Source organism: Polyergus mexicanus, unplaced genomic scaffold (genome assembly GCF_030449975.1).
Source record: "Polyergus mexicanus isolate NDT 795.1 unplaced genomic scaffold, iyPolMexi1.0 SCAF_13, whole genome shotgun sequence".
Lineage (NCBI taxonomy): Eukaryota > Metazoa > Arthropoda > Insecta > Hymenoptera > Formicidae > Polyergus > Polyergus mexicanus.
In genome coordinates this window covers 1,140,894-1,164,048 of record NW_027223333.1, presented here as the reverse complement: position 1 = coordinate 1,164,048, position 23,155 = coordinate 1,140,894, and the positions used below count along the sequence as shown (strand labels likewise).

The window sequence follows — 23,155 nt, the reverse complement described above, 5'->3', positions numbered from 1 at the left end:
GTGTTATACGTTTCTTTTTGTTATCTTAACTTTTAAAGGATTAATAACAGTCAATAATGGAGCTACATTCAATTTTATTTCATCTAGTTTAATCCTTTTGTCTACTTTGAATACAAATGTTCGTATCAAAGTAGCTAGCATAACTTTCATAGAAACCATTCCATATTTCCATCCTGCAATTTGATTAATCATAATAATATATTAATTTATCATGACATTATACATACACAGATATTGTAGTAATATTTGATATTTATGGTATTTATATATACCTATGCAATTTCTTGGTCCGTTACTGAAAGGTAAGTAGCTATATTGATGACGATTAGCCATATTATGTGGAAGGAATCTATCAGGATCAAACACCAATGGATTCTGCCAATATCTTTCATTTCGATGTATTTTTATAAATGGCAGAAAAATATCAGCGCCTTTCGGTAATATAAATTCACCTAAAACATTAAATACAAATATAAACATTGAGTATACAAAAGTTCTTGCGCGCGGAATTGTATTAAAAAACATATATTTAGACCAAATTTATTATTTTTAATGTTGTGCATATATCGCTTTCTCTATAGTGGAAAAAGTGCTTATACTCTCTATCTAATTGAGGCTATTTTAAAAGCACTGCAAACACTGCAGTAATTAAAATGTACACTTTAAATATGTTTAAATATGTTTTTTTAATATATATATAATTTCAGATCTCTGTTGGAAACTTTATCTACTTATATACGTATATATACTCGTATATATATATATATATACTCGTATATATATATCATATATATAATTTTATTTTCAAGCAAAAAATTATCTAAATTTATGTTTATAAGCAAACCTATTTTTAAATCTTCTTTTAAGTGCCGTACAACACAAGCCACAAGAGGAAAGAGTCTCATTGTTTCTTTGATTACACGACTCAAATAATCCATATGTTGTAAATCCTCATATTTAATCGGAGCAGAATTTAGATTTTCATTGCCATAAATTTCTGACAATTCTTTATATACTTTCTCCTTTTGTAAAGTACATATTTTTAGGATTATTCGTATAATTATACATATATATAAATATTACTTTCAATTATTATTAAATGATGTTAATCTGACTGATTTTGATTGAAATGAATCAAATAGAATACGTACTTGTATTTCTGGAATGTTTGCTAATATAAAGATTGTAAAATTCACCGTTACAGCAGTTGTATCACTCCCCTATAAATGGAAATACTTGATATTAAAAATAATATTAATAAATAGGCAACAATTTTTAATTGTGCTCGTTTCAAAGAACAATGTAATTTATATAATTTATATATACTCACTGTTACTAATATCGTATTAACTTCGTCGCGAATGTTGTTTTCGGTAAGTGTTTTTCCATCATAAGACGCTTTCATTAAAATATCCAGAAACGTTTTTGTAGCTGTATTATTTGAAAGAAGAACAGATGAATAAAATTCTTTCTCTTTCTCTCCCATTTTATCAAATTTTATAAATAAAATTTGATTATTTTATTTATAATATTTGTTAAGTTTTATGAACCAACTTACTACTTTCAGTTTTACTCGTATAATTCAACTTATTTGATGCTCTCTTTATTACCTGTATATGCGAGAAAAAATTACATAATTATTAACATATATTTACACACAAATACATTATCGATATAAATGTGTTTATGTACCTTATCGGCATAAGAATGAATCAAAGTTAAATTCTTCAATTGCTCACGACTCAAATGGGTCAAATTGAATAAAGTATTAGGTAACAAAAATATATTTCGCATTCTAATTGCTACTATCTCTTTTATCCTAAAACATATTTTTTTTTTTAATTCGTTTATAAGAAATTTTTTACAAAATAGTAAGTTCCTTTGTAAGAAATGCTTGTATATACATGTTTTTATAATTCATTGCAATTTTCTTATCTATTTGGACGTATTGAAAGATGTTAAATCAATTTTTATTTTATCTGATTGACTATAATCATTTAGAAAAACGTAAATATATATTGTCAAAAAGTAAATATATTCTTTTATCAATGATTAAGATAAGTAAGAAATATACCTTGTAATTGCTTTTACATAACGATTGTCTCTATTTGACTGTGATTCCAGCTTCATTCCTGTTATAGATTCTTTTTAGAGAGAAAAAGAGAGAGAGAGAGAGAAAATCACATGAAAAAATTTATTATTAAACATGTTATTAATAGAAATGATCATTTTTTATATATTTAAATGATTTAAAACATAAATACTCAATTTCGATGTTTAGTTACATTTAAAAGGTTCAAATAGGTATAATTTCTGTTACTCATTCAGCAAAAGACCAATTTAGAATAATTGATTCAACAAATGGATTTCTATCGAACTTTATGTTACACAAATAATTAATATAAAAATTAAATTATATATTTAGTTACCGTATATAATATCCAAAGTACAAAGCCATATATAATGAAAAAGGTCAACCTCTTTTTCATACGATTCAAGTTTTTCTAATTGATGCACCAATGTCAACGATTGTTTAGCAAACGTATCGAAAAAAACCTTCAATAAGCTTGCATTAAAACACGGAGCTATCATTTTTCGAGTGTGTTTCCATATGGATGCTAAAAGTTTACAGAGGGAAAAATAATATAAGAAATTATTTATCGAGGATATATTTATCAAAACTTACATATAGTATAGAAAGAACTAATATTTTAAATTCTAAAAAGCGTAACTTACCAGGAGCCGTGAGCAATCCTGTACCTAGCCACGACTCAACATATTTATACACTTCTCCTTTATCTAAGCAACTGGAGCTTTGCAGGACAATCTATGTAATTTTATAAAAATGCTTTACATTTTTATACTTAAATATTGTATATCCAACATAATACTATTATATTTGTGTTTGCATTGATATATATTTATAAACATATATTTAGATAGAATTATTTCATTAGCTTGCTCGAGAAATATTCAAAATAATTTGTAGTATATATGATAATCATATTATAATTATATTATTTATTTTTATAAAATAGTTTTTTTTACCATTTTTATCTATATGTACTAAAACGTAAGCTAACAGACTTATATTGATGTTATTTTGCAATATTTGTTATACTCACCTTTATTTGTTCCGGTTCATATACAACAATATATAATTTATTGCCGAACCAGAATCGAGCAGGGGATGAATAACCATCCATAAGGCTCAACATACTATTTAAAAATTCTGAAATTATTGCAAAGTTAAAATAGAAACGTGGAAAAAATTTTACATTAAATACGATAAAGACGTCTCTTTGATATAAATAATAATATCGATTATTTTTTTCGAAAATAAACATCGTGTACCATCAAAATCTTTCCTTAGAAGATAGCAGGCGTTTCCAATTAACGGAAATGGTTTTGGGCCCGGCAGACATCTAGCGGCTTTAATTATGGACGATTGACGACGATAATTTAAGACAAAATAGCTTACAACGATCAGAACAATGAATATAACACTTATAAAACTCATCGCGTTAAAAAACAATGACAAATTCCGTGCAAAATATAGTATACAGTATATCGTTTTATATTAATATAATTTTATTATATTGTAATATATATAAATTAAATCTGAAATATATTGTATCGGAAAACTTTTGTGTGTTGCACAATGAAATTCGACGATACTTATGTGCTAGATAACAGTTTTCGTTGACAGATATAAGATTGCAGAGCTTCTCGCATATGCTTATGATTATATTCATTAATATCTTATCGGGATTTTCTTCGTTTATTCATTTGAATAATTAACGAGACACAATAATAAAAATGATTTAATTAACATTGAGTAACTCTAAGCCTACTGCTATTATTAATGATTTATTAAACAACAATGAATAAGATAAATAAGAAAGATTATTTATTAAACAAGAATTAAAAAGTAAGAATATTGTGTAACTTAAAAAGTAGTTGAAGAACACGCATAGTTTAATACATATAAATTGGAAAGGAACAAACTTTTGGAAAATATTTGCATAAATGATTTTACAAATGTCTTAATAATCAATTCAAACAAAAAATTATCTTACAAAAAAAATAAGCATTTCACTCTAATATGTTTTCTCACTTGTTTAAACATCATTAAGACAGACAAGGCAGTGTATAAATATTTGGTGAGAAATATTCATTAAATATGCAAATTATTTTATTAAACATAATGTGTAATTTGAATTAATAATTACCAAGAAATACACACATAAAAAAAAAGAAAAATAAATTATTTACAATGAAAAATATTATTTCAAAAACTGCTAATAGAAACTAACTAAAAACTTGCGGTTTGTTTTTGTGAACGAACTTTTTAATCAATTATAAATAAAATATAATAAATTTTAGAATATTATATTTACAATTGTTTTCATATTAAGAATAAGTCTTTATTTTCTAGTATTTCCGAAATTATTTTGCTTGAGTATGTTTTTTCTACTAAATATTTTTATCGTGCAGAACATAAAAATAATATTGTGATTGTTAGACATATATTTCACAGAATGCATAAATATTTTTTTTTTTTCAGGATGCTTCAAAAAATGTTTAGGAAGAGATAATTACGTGTTAAACGTACATAAAATATAAAACATTTTTATCAAAATATTATATATTAGCGCGTTCTCTCTATTATATATATTATATATATATATATATATATATATATATATATTATTCTATACTATATATTATATATTAGCGTTTTTCTCTTTGATATAAATAATAAATTATATTTAATACAATATATTTTATATTTTATGTACGTTTGACACATAATTATCTCTTCCTAAACATTTTTTGAAGCATCCTGAAAAAAAATGTTAATGCATTCTGTGAAATATATGTCTAACAATCACAATATTATTTTTATGTTCTGTACGAAAAATATTTAGTAGAAAAAACATATTCAAGCAAAATGATTATAATATTAAATATATATATATATATATATATATATAAACCATTATATGCCAATAAAAATCTATAATTAGCTGCAAGGTGTAAAAAATTTACATTTCGATTCCGCATCAGATAATGTCCCATCTGTATTCCTGTTTGATTTCTTCGATATTTATCAGAATCAAGTATCGCCTTGATTAAAACTTGCTAAAATTCAAATATTTACATCGTATGATGCGTCTCACGCGGTAGCCAATCAATTTTCTCCTATTTTGGAAATGACGGACATAGCGGAATGACCAATCAGAGCAAAGAATTATAATCGCTTTTTTTTATCCCGATTGAAGCGCAATTCACAGTGTAACCAATCTCCAAAGAAATGTATTCTCTAGAATATTCTAGAAACTATCATATTTGTAATGTGTCAGCAATTCGATGTCGAGCGGACAAATATGACGGCTGACGGCATGTTTTGAACGTCTCTCGTGTATGGCTGTTCATGGAAAACACCAATTAGCTCAATTATGATCGATTGGCAATTGTAATTAATCGTATCCAACAAAACGGCTCTTTTCAATCGATATCAGGATGAACGTGAAAAAATATATTCATCCGAGGAACAAGTACAAGAAACCGCCGGATTACAAGCAACTCGCGGTCTTGTATCCGGAGTTTCGCAAAATTGCAATTATGGTATGCTGTCCTTTGCAATTTACAAAAAAATAGTAATATTATGCAAGTATAATCTAATGTAATATTAATCCGTGTATAATGCGTGGCTTGGTAAAAAAAAGGAAACAATATAAAAAAGTGTATATTCATCTAAATGACATATTAAAAAAGAAAAAAAATGTGTACATTAAAAAAACTTTTTCTTGCTCTTTTTTTCTCTAACTTTTACATTTATAGGAATATAAACATATAATGCACTTAGATGGAAGAATGTGCAAAGTAAATAAAATGCTTGTTTATAGCATTATATTCATATTTCTTATTTAGGACATTGCGGGAAAAGTTAGAATTGACTTTCAAAACAAGAAGAGTCTGCGTGTACTTACAGAGACACTTTTGAAGCATGACTTTGATCTACATGTAAGCATTCCACCAGACAATCTGAATCCAGCAATTACTCTGCGAATGAATTATGTTCTATGGATGGAAGATTTGATGAAGCATTTTAAATTGGAAATGGATAAGATTGCAGGCATTGACATTGGTAAATATAAAAACCTCTTTGTAGCACTTTTATAAAACATATTTGAAGCTTTCAAATCATACACTTAAAAAGCAGAGAAAAGAAAAAATTTTTAATATGTAGATTAATAAAAATAATAAGTATCACAAAGTCAATCACAGCAATAAAATAAAGATAGTTTCTTAAAATCATGCTTTTTTTTAGAATGAAATAATGATATTGTTTAGTAGATGTTCTTTACTTTTACAATATAATATAATGTTTTAAATTGTTTAAGATTTTTTAATAAATTTGTTTTAAATAGGGACAGGAGCGATTTGTATATATGCTTTGTTGCTGGCAAAAATCTACGGATGTCATGTAATTGGCACAGAAGTAGATAAGAAAAGCATGGAGTATGCAGAGAAATGTATAGCAAGAAACAACCTGCAAAATTTAATTAAAAGTTGGTGCTATTAAAAATATGCTTTCATTTGAAAAAAACAAAGTGAAAGATTCTTATGATATTAAAACTAAAAAACTTAAATTTATATAATGAGATATTTTTCTTTAATGTAGTAATTACAGTAAATTCCGATGGAATTTTTAAGGATGCGATGGAAGATGATAAAATTTACGACTTTTCGATGTGCAATCCGCCATTTTTCGAGAGCGATGATAATGGCGAAAGAATCGCGAAAGTTTTGCCACCAAGAAACGCGCCTAGCGGAAACGATAGAGAATTGAAAACCATGGGTGGCGAAGTAGCCTTTGTAACAAGAATGATCGAGGAGAGTATCGATTTGGGAAATCGAGTAAAGATATACACTACAATGATAGGTAGAAAAGCCGATTTGTTCGATCTTAAAAAACTAATAAAATTGAAAAATATAGAGAACATAACATGGACGGAGTTTTGCCAAGGTCACACAACACGGTAAATATTATATAAATTAATATTATTAAAATTTGCTTGTTTGACTTTATTATTAAAATTTTCTGTTTTGATACATGGATTATTAGCACAAGTTTAGATAAATTAGTTTCTTAATTAATTACGCTATTAATTATTGTTTATTAAATTCTTTAATAAAGAAAATATTGATTTTTTAGAAATTAAGATTGTGTTTGTCAACAGATGGGGTTTGGCTTGGAGCTTCTTACCGAAAAACGTTTTGGACCTGAGTAGTGCACCTGTTATCAGAAAAAATGGAAAATCCATTATACAGTCCTTAAAGAAAGATTCTAAAACTTTGATAACATTTGCTAAGAATGATAAATTTTCTTGTATGGAAAATTTAGTCAGTTTTTTAAGAACAACGGCAGAAGAATTAAATGTAATGCATTATTTCTTATAGGATTGTTTATCAATTATCACTAATTAAGAATTATATATAATTTAAGAAGTTTCATTAGTTTTAATTAGCTATGATTAAATTTCTCATTGCAACAGATTAAATTACAAGACCTATCCATTCTTGAAAACAGTTCTGACAGCTGGTTAGGTCGAATAACTGCTAGAGAGAAATCATGGGAGCACGCGCGCAGGAAACGACGTTTAGCGGAACAGATTGCGCTGAAAAGTAAAGATAAAGATGAAGAGCATAACGAAATGAATGTAAAGACTGGAGAATATTCAAACTCTATATCTATCATAAAAGAACCTAATGGTATCAAGCAAGATAATAAAAATTCTTCAGATAAAATATTCACAATTAGGGCTGAAAATGAAGAAAGTTCTGATAAAAAAATATTTGAATGTGTTCCATTACTTACTTGTAAGCTCTGGATAGAGATTGAAAGCTCTGAATGTGAAGAGGCAATTGTTCAAAGTGATATATTCAGGATATGGATGATATTTGAAAATGGAAGCGGCGGTTTGAACGCATTACAATCACTACGACAGTATTTGATAAATAAATTGGACGTAAGAGAAAAGATTCTCATTAATCAATCAAAACCTGTTAAAAAAAGAAGAGGAAAGAGAAGGAAAATTTCTGATGAAGATGTCGCTATTCCATTGGAACGATTATAGTGAGAATAAAAAAGATCCATCTGAATAATAATCAAGACGTGCAGAAAATACTGGCAAATTCTTAAATTAGATCGACGCTGCATTGTACATATAAAACGATTTATTTCATGCAACATGTTTAAGTCTGCTGTAACAGAATGGTATATGTAAATCAAATTCGTAACTTTTTTTTTTATTTGTGTATAATATTATAGACCTTATAATTATTATACTTCTCTCTCTCTCCCTCTTTATAATACAATTTCGCTAACAAGTGTAATATATTAATTTATTATTATTATTATTGCAATGTGGGAAAATGAATACGTCCGAAACAATAATTATCGATGCGATAATACATCGCGTTACATTAACGATCCATTAATTGTACTTTTAAAATTTGCGGAAAAAAATATTGATGCTCTCATCTTGGAACTAAAATGTTTCGGTTAAAATCTATAAGAACGTTGAAAAAAGTTAATCGGCACTATTTCGATAATTAAAAACTTCGCGTTTATCTTTACTATCATTATTGCATGCTGAATTATGAATCACTATATCGCATTGTTCAACCGCAGCGAAAGATTCCAATTCAGGCCGCGGAAAAAGCGAGATGAACAAAAATTAATATTAACAGCATAGTAAGAATTGTTTCTCGTTTACTTACTTTCGGTTCTAATCGCGAAATTTGAAATCGATTACTATATGATCGCGGTGACTCAATTAACGATCAATTATTGTGTCCTTATAACGAATATGGATATAACAATGCTATGCGTATGCGTATCATCACTGACTGAAAGTATTGAGGGTATATAATGTAGAGTTTTATATTTTAGGAATAAAAACCTAAATATATAATTCAATGATATTCGTACAAGAGGAAGCACTTTCATATGATTACTGTAATGAATGAAGAAAGATTATAGATTATACGCATATATTTAGGTATATCATGATACTTTTTTTTTATTGATGACGACTAGTAACGACAACGAAAGCCAAAACAGCACATGGCGATTTGACAAAAAGGACTAATAAAACGTGGTATACACAATAGAGGGAAAAAGAAAGAAAAGATTATCTTCAGAACTTATTATAAATTCGATTAATTTTTCAACGCTATTAAATCGTTTCGATGAGATAACAGTTGGCCCTTAAAAAAAGGAAAGAAATATATAATCGCGCACAAGTGAAGAAATCACATTGCTCTTTGATTTCGTGATACGAAGAGGATATAATACCTCTTACATTTAAGACATTTAAAACGCTCGTATTGAAGATTGCTTTTTAAGCGACATGGCACTTCCTTATCTCCTTGTTATATACATTTGGTATAACAAATAAGTGTGCGCGTTCTTCGCGTGAAAATTCAATCTTTCGCGCGAATGTGTTATGTATTCTCTTTTTTTCGCGAACACACTATGACGACATTATTTTGCATCTTGTCTCTTTTCGAGAGTCCTCAACTGCTTTTAGACGATATAACAAAAACAGTGCAAATATCAAGTATATGTGTACGTATAATATATATATATTATGTATATATACATTATATATATATATATATATATATATATATATATATATATATATTGGTATATATAATATATTTTATATATAATATAATATATTACCGTACATACACGACAATCCTCGCGCAAAATTATTTCCACGAGAGACTAGGGCTTAGAAAAAAAAAAAGAAAGACTACTGGTGTTCGTTGTCGACAAGCGAAAAGCTCAGCTCTCCGCTGCCAAGACTGCCTCCAAAGTCCCACTTTTGCTAGTTTCCAGTTTTTGTATTTCCGCTTTTTGTTCGACTTTCTCAACTTTCTTCTCCGTCGTCGTAGATACTTTCTTCGTCTCTTTGTCATCTTTCTTCATATCCTTTTCAGTCTTGGCAGCCTCGCCGCCATCTAACTGCGATTGTTCTTTCTGCCGTTTTTCGATCTCCGCTTTGAAGTTATCGATATCTTGCTGACTAATTTGCACGAAGAGGATGCCGTTGATGACGTTGAGCATGTCTAGCACAGAGCCCATGCTAGGCGGCTGCACCTGAATCGGCGGCAAACTCACGCCAGACTTGCCCGTGTAAATCTCATTCATTTTCTTTTGCAACACAACCGCTTGCTGGGTCAGATGACGTAAACAGTCGCTGCTTTCTCTCGTCTTCTCATGCTCCTCGCCCAGCTGTTGCTTGTAGATCGCGTACGTCTCTTTTTCGTTGTTCAGCGCTGCCCGGAAATCACCCATACACGACTGCGTGCGTGCCACCAGATGATACGACACTGCGACCTTGAGCGAACGCGGGCCATGATAACGTAGATTCAGAGCTAAAGCGTGTTCCAAAAAGCGCAGTGACAGCTCATATTCGCCAACCGCATGTAAGATCAACGAAATGTTGCTCTGAAAAAATCAGACACATTGCAATTTAAACGTTAATCTTTTGGAAATTTATAAAGTTATACATTCTCATTGAGGTGAGAACACCAATCATTTTTAGACTTACATCGAGCAAGGCCACTTCTGGATGATCCTCGCCGCAGACTAATAATGCCAGATAACGTGCTCTATACAGTAATCTTAATGATACAGATACTTGGCCATTGGCAAAGGAATATAAGGCGAGATGTATCTGTATGAGAACAAAATATAGTAATCACACATAAAGAATTGTTAAATTATACATAACCATTATATCATTATTTATTAATATTAATCTCTATATATTATCTTTTTTTATATACTTATACAATATATAACTTTCTATAATGTAGTCTGTATAAAATACGCAGAGATTTATATTTTTTTATTTTATGTAATCATTATTTGAATTATAAAATTGCCATTTGTATTTTAAAATGATTGATATAACTTACGTATTCTGTAATAGTGTATGGATGATCAATACCATTGACCCTCTCTGACATAAGAACTGCCTTTTGCTGAGTAGCGAGCGCCTCCGCGTGATCGCCCATTATGTAATTCAGTCTCGCCAGCATTCTAAGACACTGTGCGATTTCGGGATGCATTGCGCCGTAAACATTATTCAGTAGATTTAATGCCTCGCTAATCAACTCGTATCCATCCTTCAAGTATCCTTGCTGAATCTTACTTTGACCGGTTGTGTAAAAATTGTACGCATCGCTAGCCTGAAAGAAATCGAGTTAAAATTAATTCGTTTTGTTTAATGCTATTATTTTAACTTGAATAATAATTATTTTTTAGGCTCTCTCTTTAATTTTTTTAGAGAGATTCAGCCGAAAATCAGTTTGAATTTAAAAAAACTTTTTTCAATGATTAATATTTTATAGCTGTCTCGAATTATTTCTCCATAAGTCGATTACTTTTTCTAAAATTTTAAAATTATCAACTAATATATTTTTCATTCATTCAAAATCGGCGACTTACTCTAGGGTTGATATGCTTGACTACGGGAAAAATGTTCAGTATATCATCCTCGAAAAACGTCGCCCGGTTTTTGTTCTCGAAATTGTACTCGCGTAGCAATATCTGAATGCCGGTCTTGATGCAGAAGCCACGCAGCAGCGAAATCTTTTGCAAATGAAAATGCTCTATTGTGGCGTCCAGAGATTCTGGACTTGGCGTTTCCCAATCATAATAGGCCTTCAAATCACTTTTAATTTGCTGCCACAATGATTTAGGCGTCAACGATGCCCATTCCACTTCTGACTGTTGCGGCCCGTTGTTTCTACCCTTGCGTTTATTGCGGCGTTTCGCAGTTTTGCTCTGAAGCTGATACAGAAAATTACATTAATTACTGATTCAATTATATAGAAAATATAATTTTTTTTACAATAATTGTTTCTGTACTCTTGACTGTTTGTCGTTGACTTATAATTAATAAAATTGTGACTCCATCGCGCGCGCGATTATTGTATCATGAGAGAATTAATTAATAATTTGACATTAATTTAACTGCCACATGACTAACCTCTTCCAGATTTTGTTGCGGGTGTATCATTTGCGCCGAGGACAGCAAACAATTAAGAAAGTGGCTAACGGCTGCGGATAGGCCCATCAATTCCGTACCCTACAAAATGGATATATATGTATGTATAATTATATTCTATGATATCTAATGAGAAAATAATATAATTTTATATTTAATAAGATAGATAATTTTATACATTTGATAAAATAAGTAAAATAAATAAATTTATATTTAAACAATTTAATGTTGTATACATGTACATACATACACACACACACACACACCTGCATGTAAGAAGTGAAAATGTGTTTGGCCGATCGAAGAATCAGTTCGGATACAGCAATGCGATTAAGATACTGTAGCTGTGGCACTGCGGCTAACATGGCCGCCAATTTACCGAGATAGCGAACGTTGATGCCTCTACCGTGGAGAGCCTCCACCAACGTGCTACCATCCATCGCAGCCGCTGTATGGTCTAGACACTCTCGTATCTGTAGAATAAAAATTTAATTAAAAAAGAAACATACAATTATATTATAAATATATCAAATCAATTGCAGGAATTTAATTACAACTTTGCAACGAACTTACAAACGTCGGTAGCTGCATTGTAAGTAAGAAATCCGCGGCGTCCTTCACTAATTGCTTCTGTTTCTTCAGATCGTCGCCATTGAAATCCGGATGTTTAACGCCGGGCGAGAATACATCCGGATTAAATCTCACGTCGAACTCGGCATCTCGGAGACTGCCCACCGCCGCCGCAGCTCTTCGCACTATCTCCTTGGTACTCTCCTCCACTATCATTCAAAGATAAAATTGTTTACCAAACTTGTTTTTTTTTTTGTAATAATTTCTTTGCAATTTATATTGTCATATCTTTTTTTCTTTTGTCCTAATATTCAAATATTTACTATTAAATAAATTTCTTATCAATATTGATGCTATTTCGTATCTTTGAAGACGCACATTCTTGTTTCTCGCCACCTGTGATCGAATCCGTAATGCTCTCGACGATCTTTTTAGCTTCATCGGCTTCTATCAGCGATTGGGCGCAATCTTCCTTATTACTATCCACTGTCACCATGGCAGTCGAATCCTGTTTTTTATCCTCCTGAAACCAAAATTATTCATTCTCACCACTTTCTACAATCACTATTTCAAATTGTTCACAATATTTTGAGTAATAAATATAAAAATATAAATTATGACAAGAAAAGAAGTCTGTTTACTTTGATAGGTGCCTCTTTCTCCTTCTGAGATCTTCTAGCTGATGTGAGCTGTTGAAGATGAACAGCTGCATGCTTGATAAATTGAACATATCTGGCCTCAACAAACGAGTCTATGAGCTCCTGGCGTAAGCAGGCCAGTCTGTGTTTATGTTCTACCGGAAAGCCCAAGGCTCGCGCTTCTTTGCTTAGCTCTACACCTTCCACTGAATAGAAGAAATTTTTTTTTTTTAAAGTAGATAAAAGCATATATGTACATAATTTCTTTCATAGAAATTTCGTAGTTCTTTGACTCACATTTCAAGAAATTTACATCGGGCGGGAAAGTTCTCAACAGATCCAGTACATAATGCCGCGAATCGTTACCAATGATACCCTTGCACTCCACACTGCTGCAAAGTTCAATCTCTTCGCCAGCATCGTTGATAACTTTATGAGGAAGGATCTTTAACTGTTGACCAGCTTTATTCAGCTAAATGTGAGTATCAAAAATACTTGAGTGCCAAAGTTACAATGGAATGACAATACATCACAAAATGATTATAACGACAATAAAAATCGATCAAAATAATTTTTATCAAAAAGTTGATTACATTTGTATATAAGCTTTTAATTATAAACAAGATTATTTGAAATTAGGTGAATTGATTAATGATTCTTTTACAGCTTTTACGTTATCAACGTAAAAAAAAAAAGATCTGTTTTTATTGTTATTATCTTACTATTCTTTATACTGATTTATTACTATATAAATTCTGCTCATATATCCTATTCACTTACCAATTCAAGATATTTGGGATGTGTGAGAACTGTCTTTCCGAAGTCGATGGATCCATAGACCACCGATTGTTCCTGTTCACGTTCCAGTATACCTGGTATGATAGATTGCGCTGTGACGCGGTAGCCTCTATGGGACAAATGTCACGAGAAACAAGCTATTAACTTAAAGAATCAATAGAAAAAATAACGTTAAACAAAATCTGAGAAACACACCTATAATCGATAACAACGGTGCCGAGAGTATAAAGACCAGGCAAATCTACGGCCGCATATACCCGGACACCTTGTAGATCGTTGCGGGGCGCAACGAAAGCTGCAGCGTCACCGCCCAACTCTTTGTAATGATCGCGCACATCGAAGCCGAGAGAAAAAAAGATGTTATTCCAGATAAACATCTGCATTTTGGCTTCCTCGCCGGGATTGATCGCCATTACATTACCATCAATCACCGCCATCGCTCCACGAGTGGCGGCGGCCACAAAATCGCTGTGAACCTAACGATTTATAGATAATTAAGAGAAAACAAAATTTGATTATAAGAATCATTATATTATTTACTGTTAAAATTATTAAAGAGAAAAATTGGTGTTACTATTATAATATTATTTTAATTTTATTGTATCAATATACTTTGTATCACATGTTAATGTGTATGAGAGATACATAGCATACTTTGAAGATGGCACGTTCCCGTAGTAATCTTTCAGGAAGGTTTTTACGCGGTAATTCTCTCGTAGTTTGCAGTTCTTCGTTCCAGTCGCGAGTTTGCCCCGGGATATGTTCTTCATACCCCAACTTTGAGGAGAAAGCTAGAATAAATAAGAGGATTGGTTATCTTAATTTACTTATTCTACAGTGTTTCCTATAAACATTTATATCCATTAACATCTCCAAGTGATTAATTTTTAATGTATGTGTATGTGTGTATAGTGCTTTATTTTAAACATAAACGCAAACAAGTCTTATTTTTTATCATAAAACTATTATTGTCTGCACTAATATTCAGGCATATTCAGATTCTGATTATGGATCTTTTCTTTTTATTGTTGAAATAAATTTCAAAGTTCTTTATTACTCTAGAACTTACTATCTTCTGCACGAATGGCATCGATGGTGTGCTCAATTGGCGGTGCGCTCCAGGCGTACAGTTGATAAGGTGTTGCCACTCGCTCAAAGGGATGTCTTTGAGTCCTGCGTCGTTGCATAGCGGCAAATCCTCGTTTAAAGGCCGGACTAAGTTGATTCAACAGCTCGATCAAGCTGTGACATAAGTGACTAGGTGTAGCTGGTTTAGGATTGAACACTTCTTTGGTCGATTGGTTGACAAAGAAACCTCTAGCGCATGCGGTCAAATAATACTGTTTGTCCTCCAATGTGACTACGTGCAGATATATCAAATCGCCGTGAAGTTTTCTGTGGCCAGGCGGTGGATTCCATCCTGACGTTGTTAGGACCTAAAAAAAATGCAAAAAATTTATACGTTTAGTTTATCTCTTTCTCTCTCTCTTTCTCTTCCTTCAAATAGAATCCAATTTTGAATATTACAAGTATAAGAATTTATTGTTTAATCATCTTTAAACGATTTTTCCTTGAAGTAATAAATCTACGAGTAAGATAAATTAGAATACGTATATATATCAGAAGAACTAATTAGTCACTAATTATAATTTGATATGATCAATTTATTCCTTCTTTCTTCTTTCAATTCTTAACTATCAGATTATTAATCAACTAATCAAAAATTATTCACCTTTAAACACGGCGGGCACTTTTGCTCTTTCATCTGCGGCTGGAGAGGAAACAAGGGCCTATCCTTACATCCGGGTATGATGTAATCGGGCGGCGTGCAATCGACCGAATCCGCTCGGGACTTCTTCTTCTCTAAGATATCGCCGTTCGTAACGGCATTGAGAAATGATAGACTGCTACATTCGACGCCATTGTAAGCGTCCGCGGGATCTACGGACTTGAGAAGATCGCGCACGTGTCGTACGTGTATGCGTGCCTCCCGCATCGTGTACGGTTCTTCCACTACCTTAATGATCGAACCATCTTTCAGCCCCTCGATATTCTTCAGCTCGGCAAAGTTATCCAATGTGTTGCCATCCAGCTGTAGTGAAAAGCACGTACGGTGGCACGTGTCTTCGCGATCCATGAGTAGCTGATGGATTTCCTGAAAAAGAAAAAGATATTGGTAAATTTCAAGTAAAACTTTTTTAAATTTGATACCAAGCAGAATATATCTTAAAAATCTCCCCATAAATTTAATATAAATACGATATAAAATAAAATAATAATAAAATAATTTATTGTTAAATAAAATAAATAATATTCTTCTTCAGACAGTGTATGGACAATAATATTTCATCATCGAGAGACGAACAATTACCTGTACAAGTTCCATGCTGGAGACTTGTATATCGAAAGGTTCAGAACCTGGGCTGACGATCTTGACGGTGAAGCCCATGTCCTGAATGAAGACGACCTCTTGCTCATTCGCGGGATCCTTCTCCTTATCAGCGACGTCCGTTTCCTTCTCGTTCCCATCATTATTCTTGTTGTCTTTCTCCTTCTCGCTTTCCTTCGTTGCCTCGACTTCTCCCTTTTCCACAACGTTCTCACCAGCAGAACTCGTGCTTCCGCTCTCTTCTGCTTCCTGTTTCACTTCTGAAAATGTAATTCACCGTCTATAAGAGGAACAATTCCGCAAATTATTTTACAATCTTATATATTTTATATAAAAGTCCCAATTAAATTTATTAATGATATCAATTTACACATGCGCATGTGTAATTTTATCGAAGTTTGTATCTTTATTACTTAAATTCAAATTTATCTAAATTTTCTAATATTATAATTTCTCCTTAAATTTATTTAAAATATAATATGGATTTGCGGATAAAAACTTCTATTCAATATATTTCACGATAAGAAATCAAATTAACTATATACATAAAGAAAGTATGTAGTTTTTAATAGTAAAATACGACCGATTATAAATCAAATTGAGAATAAATTACAGAATAATACATAAACTCGCTCTTGCCCTGACACTGAGAAGAAGTTGCGACGCGTTGACGAGAAAGATATAAATACACCGTAGTCTCCGAGTGGTCTCGCGCTGTCGGATGCGCTCTCAAACGCACTCTCTCGACATTCACATTCATCGATGCGTTTACAAAATAAATAGTACGCGCCGAAATGTCGTCCTATTTATGTATATCGGAACACGTATTTGCTTTATACATCCATTTCGAAGCAACAAAAAAGGTCATAAAGACGCCTATTGCATCATTAGAAATCATAAACAGACTTCTTTTATTACAAAAATATATATATTTAATTCTCTCGGTACAATTTTTATCTCTGTATCTTTAACTTCCTATAATTTAATCCATATAAATGCTAGAAGGCTAATTCTTATTAAATTAGTTCTTATCGATCCAAATATGTTTCTTACAATTATAATAATATTTGATTCTGCCATTTTATACGTAACATTTCTAATATTTCTTATAATTACGCTTAGTTCTTATTATATCATTGTTGAACTTATTAATTTGTGTTAATTTAAACAATATTGATTTTTCTTTCGATAAAAACTGATACATATTTTTGTTATAATAACGAGATAATACGCTTTTTTCATAACTTGCTTGACTGATTGAAGCAAATCGCAAGACTGATAAGAGAATTGTTTCATAACTCAATAGCTTTCTTTACATTTATAAATAACAGTTAAATTACATATGGTAGAAATCAAAGATGTAATATAATTAAATCTCTCATAAACAAAGAATTATCTTCGATAATTGATGATTGGACAACAAAATTTTAAGTTTTAAATGTTTGAATACACATAAATTTTTTTTCTTTTTTTTTTTTCATTTTTCTTTCGCTGGCGCGTATATCGCCTGTCTTATCACCGCGTTATCGGTGTACTCTTCCACTGTCATTCTGTGTAGAATTATTGTAATCCTATTACAACGCAGGCGTGTAATTGGATGTAGATATAAAAGACATCTTATCGCAAAATAATGTGAGAAAGGTCTATAAATATGAGAAGAAGACCGCGATGATTACACATTATCGCGTATTATAAAGAAATATTTATTTTTTTTGGAAATAACATATGTAGAGTGTTGTAGAAACGTGTCAACTTTTGAAAGAATGTTTCTTTGGAAGAAAAATGTAATCGGCTGCTGTTTATATATAAATCTTTTTATTTTTTAAATAATATAACAATTATAATTTTTCTGCGAATAAATGTTAGATTTCTTGCTAAATAAAAGTAAAAAAAATTACCTTTGTAGGAACTTTTGTTAACTAAAAAAGGAAATAAAGTTTTATTACACTTATCTAATATGTTACTAATTATCACAGTAATTAGGTTCGAAACAAAAAGTTATTAAGATAAAACGCAATCGCAGGTAATTTGGCTCTTAATGATTGACAAATGAAGTGAGTTAAAAAATCAATAAGCTCTATTAGGCGAGATCTACTGAGCGGCAGGATGTTACTATTATTAACAATTATCACGGGCGAGATATTTTATGCACCTATCGCTAAACCAAAGCACGTTGACGAATGGCATCATCGGTTTCATTCACGCTATAGCGCGAAAACGGATTTAATATCATTAATAAAATGTTCACATTTGGAAGATTATCAATGCTCACGAATCGTCGCGCTTTTCTTCTCGCCATTAAACCACTGCTTAATTTGATTCATGGGCCTCAATAACATCGATGTAGTATCGTATCATCCGTTGACCCCGGCAGGAGTTAGAAACCGATCGATTATATATATTCGCGTCCTTAAACGATAATATAATTTTTATCAATTTTTTCTGATAATTTCTTTTTGAATTTAATAACAAGCAGCTGAAAATATTAGAAGACGATATTTTGACAATTTTCCGATAAATTTAAAGTAAAAATATGAAAATATAAAAAATATAGCAAACACATATATTCATGTTAAAAAATAAAACTTAAAAAAAATTAATTAAAAATTATATATATATATATATATATATATTTCTTTTAAATTAAAATATTTGTAAAAATATTGGATAAATTAAGAATAAATGTGTATATTTTAAAAAAAATATAAATAACCAGAAACTTATATATAGAAATTTAAAAGACCTTTCTAATTTTACACATAATTTAGACGTTTTTGAATTGTTTTAGAATTTTACAGCCGTGTATCTTTTCAAAATTTGAATTAAATAAGTCGAAAAATGGATACGAATATAAAAAGACGTCAAAGATATAGATGTGCGATAGATGAACGACTATATGTATAGTATTTACAGCTATATATAGAGCGCAAACGATGGGTTAACCGTATGCGGGTTCACGAAGAGACTGAGACACGTGAGAAGGATCAATTTAAACACCCGAGCTCAAAGATGAAAGTACAAGCTTCAATCTTCAATCGTATTGCAACTGCATCAGTTTGCTTGATTCAATTGTCATCGAGGGATGTCTGTTTGACGTAGAATACTGTGTGTAAAACAGTATAATAGCCGGTGCCGATAACCCCCGTTATCGGTAGGTGCTTCTTCTTCATTGCGATTCCGCATCGCATTTGTTCCCTCGATACAGATGAATGAGAATGCGTTAAAACGAAGCTCTTTTCCTCTCTCGTTTTTCATTAAACTTGCGGAAATATACGAACGGTTATATAGATCTATCATTTCTTCGTCCAATCAAGTTTTTCGAATTTTCCAGATTTTCTGATGCAATACAATCTTAACATTTTATAATTTTTAATAAAATTTCCTTTTTTTTTTAATATAAAAAAGATAGAACAATTTACAAGATTGTAAGAAGATATATTGGATTATTTCTAGATACTTATCCTGACAATAAGAAATGCAAACAAGGAATTTTCAAGCAGATCATTAACATACACGTGTTTTTCATCTGTTCCATGTCTGTTAAGGAAAAACATGTTTCGGCGGAAATAAAGTCTACCTGCAGGTATCCTGTATCCTTCGAAAATGCATATTCCCGTCAATCAAAGTCAATTCTTAGAAGGGAAACACGTGTTTCGTCATTCTTTTCTTCATTTCCTCTATTTATACATCAAGAAAAAAGGAAAAAAAAATGCGCGATAGAAAAAGTGCGACAGAAAAATTAAAGAAATAAAATTTTCACCCCGCACGAAGTTGACGAGGTCGATTCCAGAGAAGCGCCTTGTATTCACGGACATCGCCTTCTATTCATTTCAAAGATCGTTTTTACGCTGTTAAAGTACGTATCACAGCTGACCCTCTTGTTATCTAGAATATCTCTTATTCGAGTCCCGACGACCATACATTAATATCACTCACAAATGTCGATGTTGCATCATCCATTGTTGTTTATCCTAGAATGTTACATCCCGAAGTATTATGCTGAGATTCGTATCGCGAGAACTCGACGACGTTAAACTTTACGTCGATATTCACGTCGATGTCTCGGCATCGAACATTCTCGTCCGTCTTAGGGCACGTTCCATTTAACGACCGCAACGCTCACGGTATCATTTTATCATTGTTGTTCACCAAAAGTTAAACAAAGATAGATGATACTTGCGAGCGTTGCGATCGTTAAAAGTGGAACGCATCTTTAGACAACGATGTTGCGTCATACGCTTCTTCGTCCTCAAAATCAGGATTCGTCGTAAATATCGACGTTACACAACGACAGTTGTACATATCGACTAAAAACAAGAAAAAAATGCGATTCGAGCTTCCAATCGAGACACGAGTATAACTGAAAATATATTACGTAAACGCAATTACAGCACATGTGCGTGCGTTTGATCTCCGTCTTGTGTAAATCTCGATGTATCCAAACCTAGATAACCGTTGGCCCTTTCCTAAAAAGATCGAAGTTTGAAGAACCTTATCGTTCTTATCATTTAGGGTTCCCAATAATTACTGCAATTAATTTTCTTGATATTTTCCAATGATTGCAATTAACTTTCTTGATATTTTTCAATAATTATTGCAATTAATTTTCTTGATATTTTCCAATGATTGCAATTAACTTCTTGATATTTTCCAATAATTATTGCAATTAATTTTCTTGAAATTCTTAATATTTTCGTTGGGAGCATCTCTTGTAAATATTTCGAAGTTTATGTCAATTTTAATAAGTGTAATTTATATTGCTTATCACTGATTAATTATCATACAATCTGTGTAGAACCTAGAAAGGCAAAACAAATTTAGAGAATTCCTACTTCATGTAATTTTTTATTATTCTATCTGCCCAAGTTATCTTGGAAAATATCTTTGGGGTACCTTGGAATAAAGCAGCTCCAAGATCTCGATGTATTCTTCGCAGAGTATAATATCAACGATCTTTTAAATCCTGATAATGAGATTATTTCTGAAAAAATATATTCCGCGAATACCTCGACGATTCGCAGATTCTTCTCACTTGCACCTTGATGATTATTTCTTTCGAAACATTGGATACTTTTTCACAAATTAGTTGGACAAGTTTGTCCTTTCATTAGCACCTCCGACTAGTTCGAAAAGTATCACGAGGAAAACACTCTAATAAATATCTCAGCTACAAATTCATCAAAGATGGAAGCTAAATAAAAACTAAATACAGATATATGTTCCAGCATTCGACGACTGAGGAGAGAAAACGTATTTTCGTATGCGAATCGGAACGAACGGTTGTCGCATTCGAGAATCTACACGATGAAGTTGAACGTTTGATCGATCAATTGAAGAGAAAAGATCATATTCCGATTAATAAATCAAACGTAATCCGTTTCGAACGTAACCCTGGAGATGAGATTCGTCCGTTGGCGCCGGCGGTACGTCTTCTGCTAGACCCTTCTCCCTTCCTCCTTTCGCCCCCCCCCACCACCCCCCCTCCAACGATGGCGACTCACATGACCCCGTGCGTGGAGATTCGCGCAATTCGCGAGGTTACATAACGCGCTCTATCTCGCTCCCTCTCTCACCCCCCTCGCTCGGCTCGATCGAGGCCGGCTTTTGCGTTCGAGGTGAACGACGAGCGATGAATGACAAGAATGAGAGAGAATCTCATCGTGCGACATCGTCGACGAGACGATGCGAGACGCGGACGTCACGTCGTCCTCGTCGAGGATTACATAATCAAATTGAAGCGAATTAAAGAACTCCGACGATTCTCTCACGCGACGATTAACCTTAAAAAGCACCACGGCCAGAGCATCGTGGTTAAGGTTAATCGGTGCGCTACGAGTTTATCGCGCGCGAGAATGCGTGTTATCGGTTATACTAACCAGTCGTCTTTGCGATCTCGTGGTTCTGGTCGTCGTTGAGCAAGGGAATCGTCGAGTTACCGGTGTCCCGTTCAGACGTATCTATCTGCGCGCCGACTGCCATTTCCGCGACCATTTAAACGACGACGACGACGGCGACGAAGGAGAAGAAAACGATGAGGATGACGACGGGGTGTGTATATATATATATATGTATAATATAACGAGCGTTTTCTATATCTTGTAGTTGTCTCTCTTCAGTTGACGCGAAACTCCTCTTCTCCGTCCGTCTCTTCGCCCTCTCGCTAATCCTCGTTCCGATTTATTATTCGATCACGCGCACGCACACCCTTTTGAATCGTCCGTTCGGTGCCGACCGAGACGCGGAGAGCGACGACGACACGACGTCCGACTTTTTCACGGGGCGACGCACTACTCGAGCGCGCGCGGTTCTGTGGCCCGCACGTGCGTTTCGAACGGGATACGAGACGCGGCCGCGATTGGCCCACCGCGGCGAGCTGCGATTGGTCCGTCACTGTCCGTTGCCCGCGGACCGCTCTATGGTGTACTAGATACTCCAGGCTCGAGCGCGGGCTAGGTATTTTACATAGAGAGTGAACAATACGGCTCGTATCTGACTCGCGTATATCGATATAAAAAAAACAATATGGCGTAACCAATAAGTATTGAGATATCTTCTTCTTTGTTTGTTTTCTTTATAGTATAATAATTATAATAATAATGAGAGCTTTCCAGCAAGAAACACACATAAACACAAGTCATATGATTAGCTGTCAAATATAA

At 32.4% G+C, this 23,155-nt stretch overlaps 3 protein-coding genes across 6 annotated transcripts; 1 reads left to right on the top strand and 2 right to left on the bottom strand.

Moving 5' to 3' along the window:
* Positions 1–3: 3 nt before the first annotated feature.
* Positions 4–3,520, bottom strand: LOC138938897 (cytochrome P450 4C1-like). Its single transcript, XM_070306281.1, has 12 exons — positions 3,355–3,520; positions 3,126–3,232; positions 2,737–2,827; positions 2,430–2,618; positions 2,075–2,144; positions 1,693–1,819; positions 1,562–1,610; positions 1,331–1,467; positions 1,152–1,220; positions 845–1,022; positions 273–452; positions 4–173 (listed from the first exon to the last, which is right to left on the bottom strand). Exons 1-12 carry the CDS (start codon positions 3,518–3,520, stop codon positions 4–6), a joined length of 1,533 nt encoding a protein of 510 aa, XP_070162382.1.
* A 1,576-nt stretch (positions 3,521–5,096) lies between these two features.
* Positions 5,097–8,354, top strand: LOC138939083 (U6 small nuclear RNA (adenine-(43)-N(6))-methyltransferase). 2 transcript variants are annotated; one of them, XM_070306607.1, is made up of 6 exons: positions 5,097–5,631; positions 5,938–6,154; positions 6,438–6,578; positions 6,692–7,049; positions 7,251–7,449; positions 7,566–8,354. In XM_070306607.1, exons 1-6 carry the CDS (start codon positions 5,527–5,529, stop codon positions 8,145–8,147), a joined length of 1,602 nt encoding a protein of 533 aa, XP_070162708.1. In that variant the 5' UTR covers positions 5,097–5,526; the 3' UTR covers positions 8,148–8,354. The 2 variants fall into 2 exon arrangements, with proteins under 2 accessions (XP_070162708.1, XP_070162709.1); XM_070306608.1 differs by having other exon boundaries at positions 5,098–5,631; positions 7,601–7,690.
* Positions 8,355–9,738: 1,384 nt separating this feature from the next.
* Positions 9,739–22,801, bottom strand: Clu (clustered mitochondria protein homolog). 3 transcript variants are annotated; one of them, XM_070306605.1, is made up of 18 exons: positions 19,408–19,842; positions 18,769–18,905; positions 16,479–16,756; positions 15,840–16,262; positions 15,177–15,543; positions 14,762–14,898; positions 14,303–14,583; positions 14,090–14,216; positions 13,607–13,781; positions 13,313–13,515; positions 13,050–13,194; positions 12,675–12,880; positions 12,368–12,574; positions 12,084–12,182; positions 11,540–11,884; positions 11,008–11,280; positions 10,638–10,763; positions 9,739–10,534 (listed from the first exon to the last, which is right to left on the bottom strand). In XM_070306605.1, the coding sequence occupies exons 2-18, from the start codon at positions 18,833–18,835 to the stop codon at positions 9,869–9,871; spliced, it is 4,125 nt and encodes a 1,374-aa protein (XP_070162706.1). In that variant the 5' UTR covers positions 18,836–18,905; positions 19,408–19,842; the 3' UTR covers positions 9,739–9,868. The 3 variants fall into 3 exon arrangements, with proteins under 3 accessions (XP_070162706.1, XP_070162705.1, XP_070162707.1); XM_070306604.1 differs by lacking the exons at positions 18,769–18,905; positions 19,408–19,842 and adding an exon at positions 22,373–22,801; XM_070306606.1 differs by lacking the exons at positions 18,769–18,905; positions 19,408–19,842 and adding an exon at positions 20,257–20,418.
* Positions 22,802–23,155: the final 354 nt, after the last annotated feature.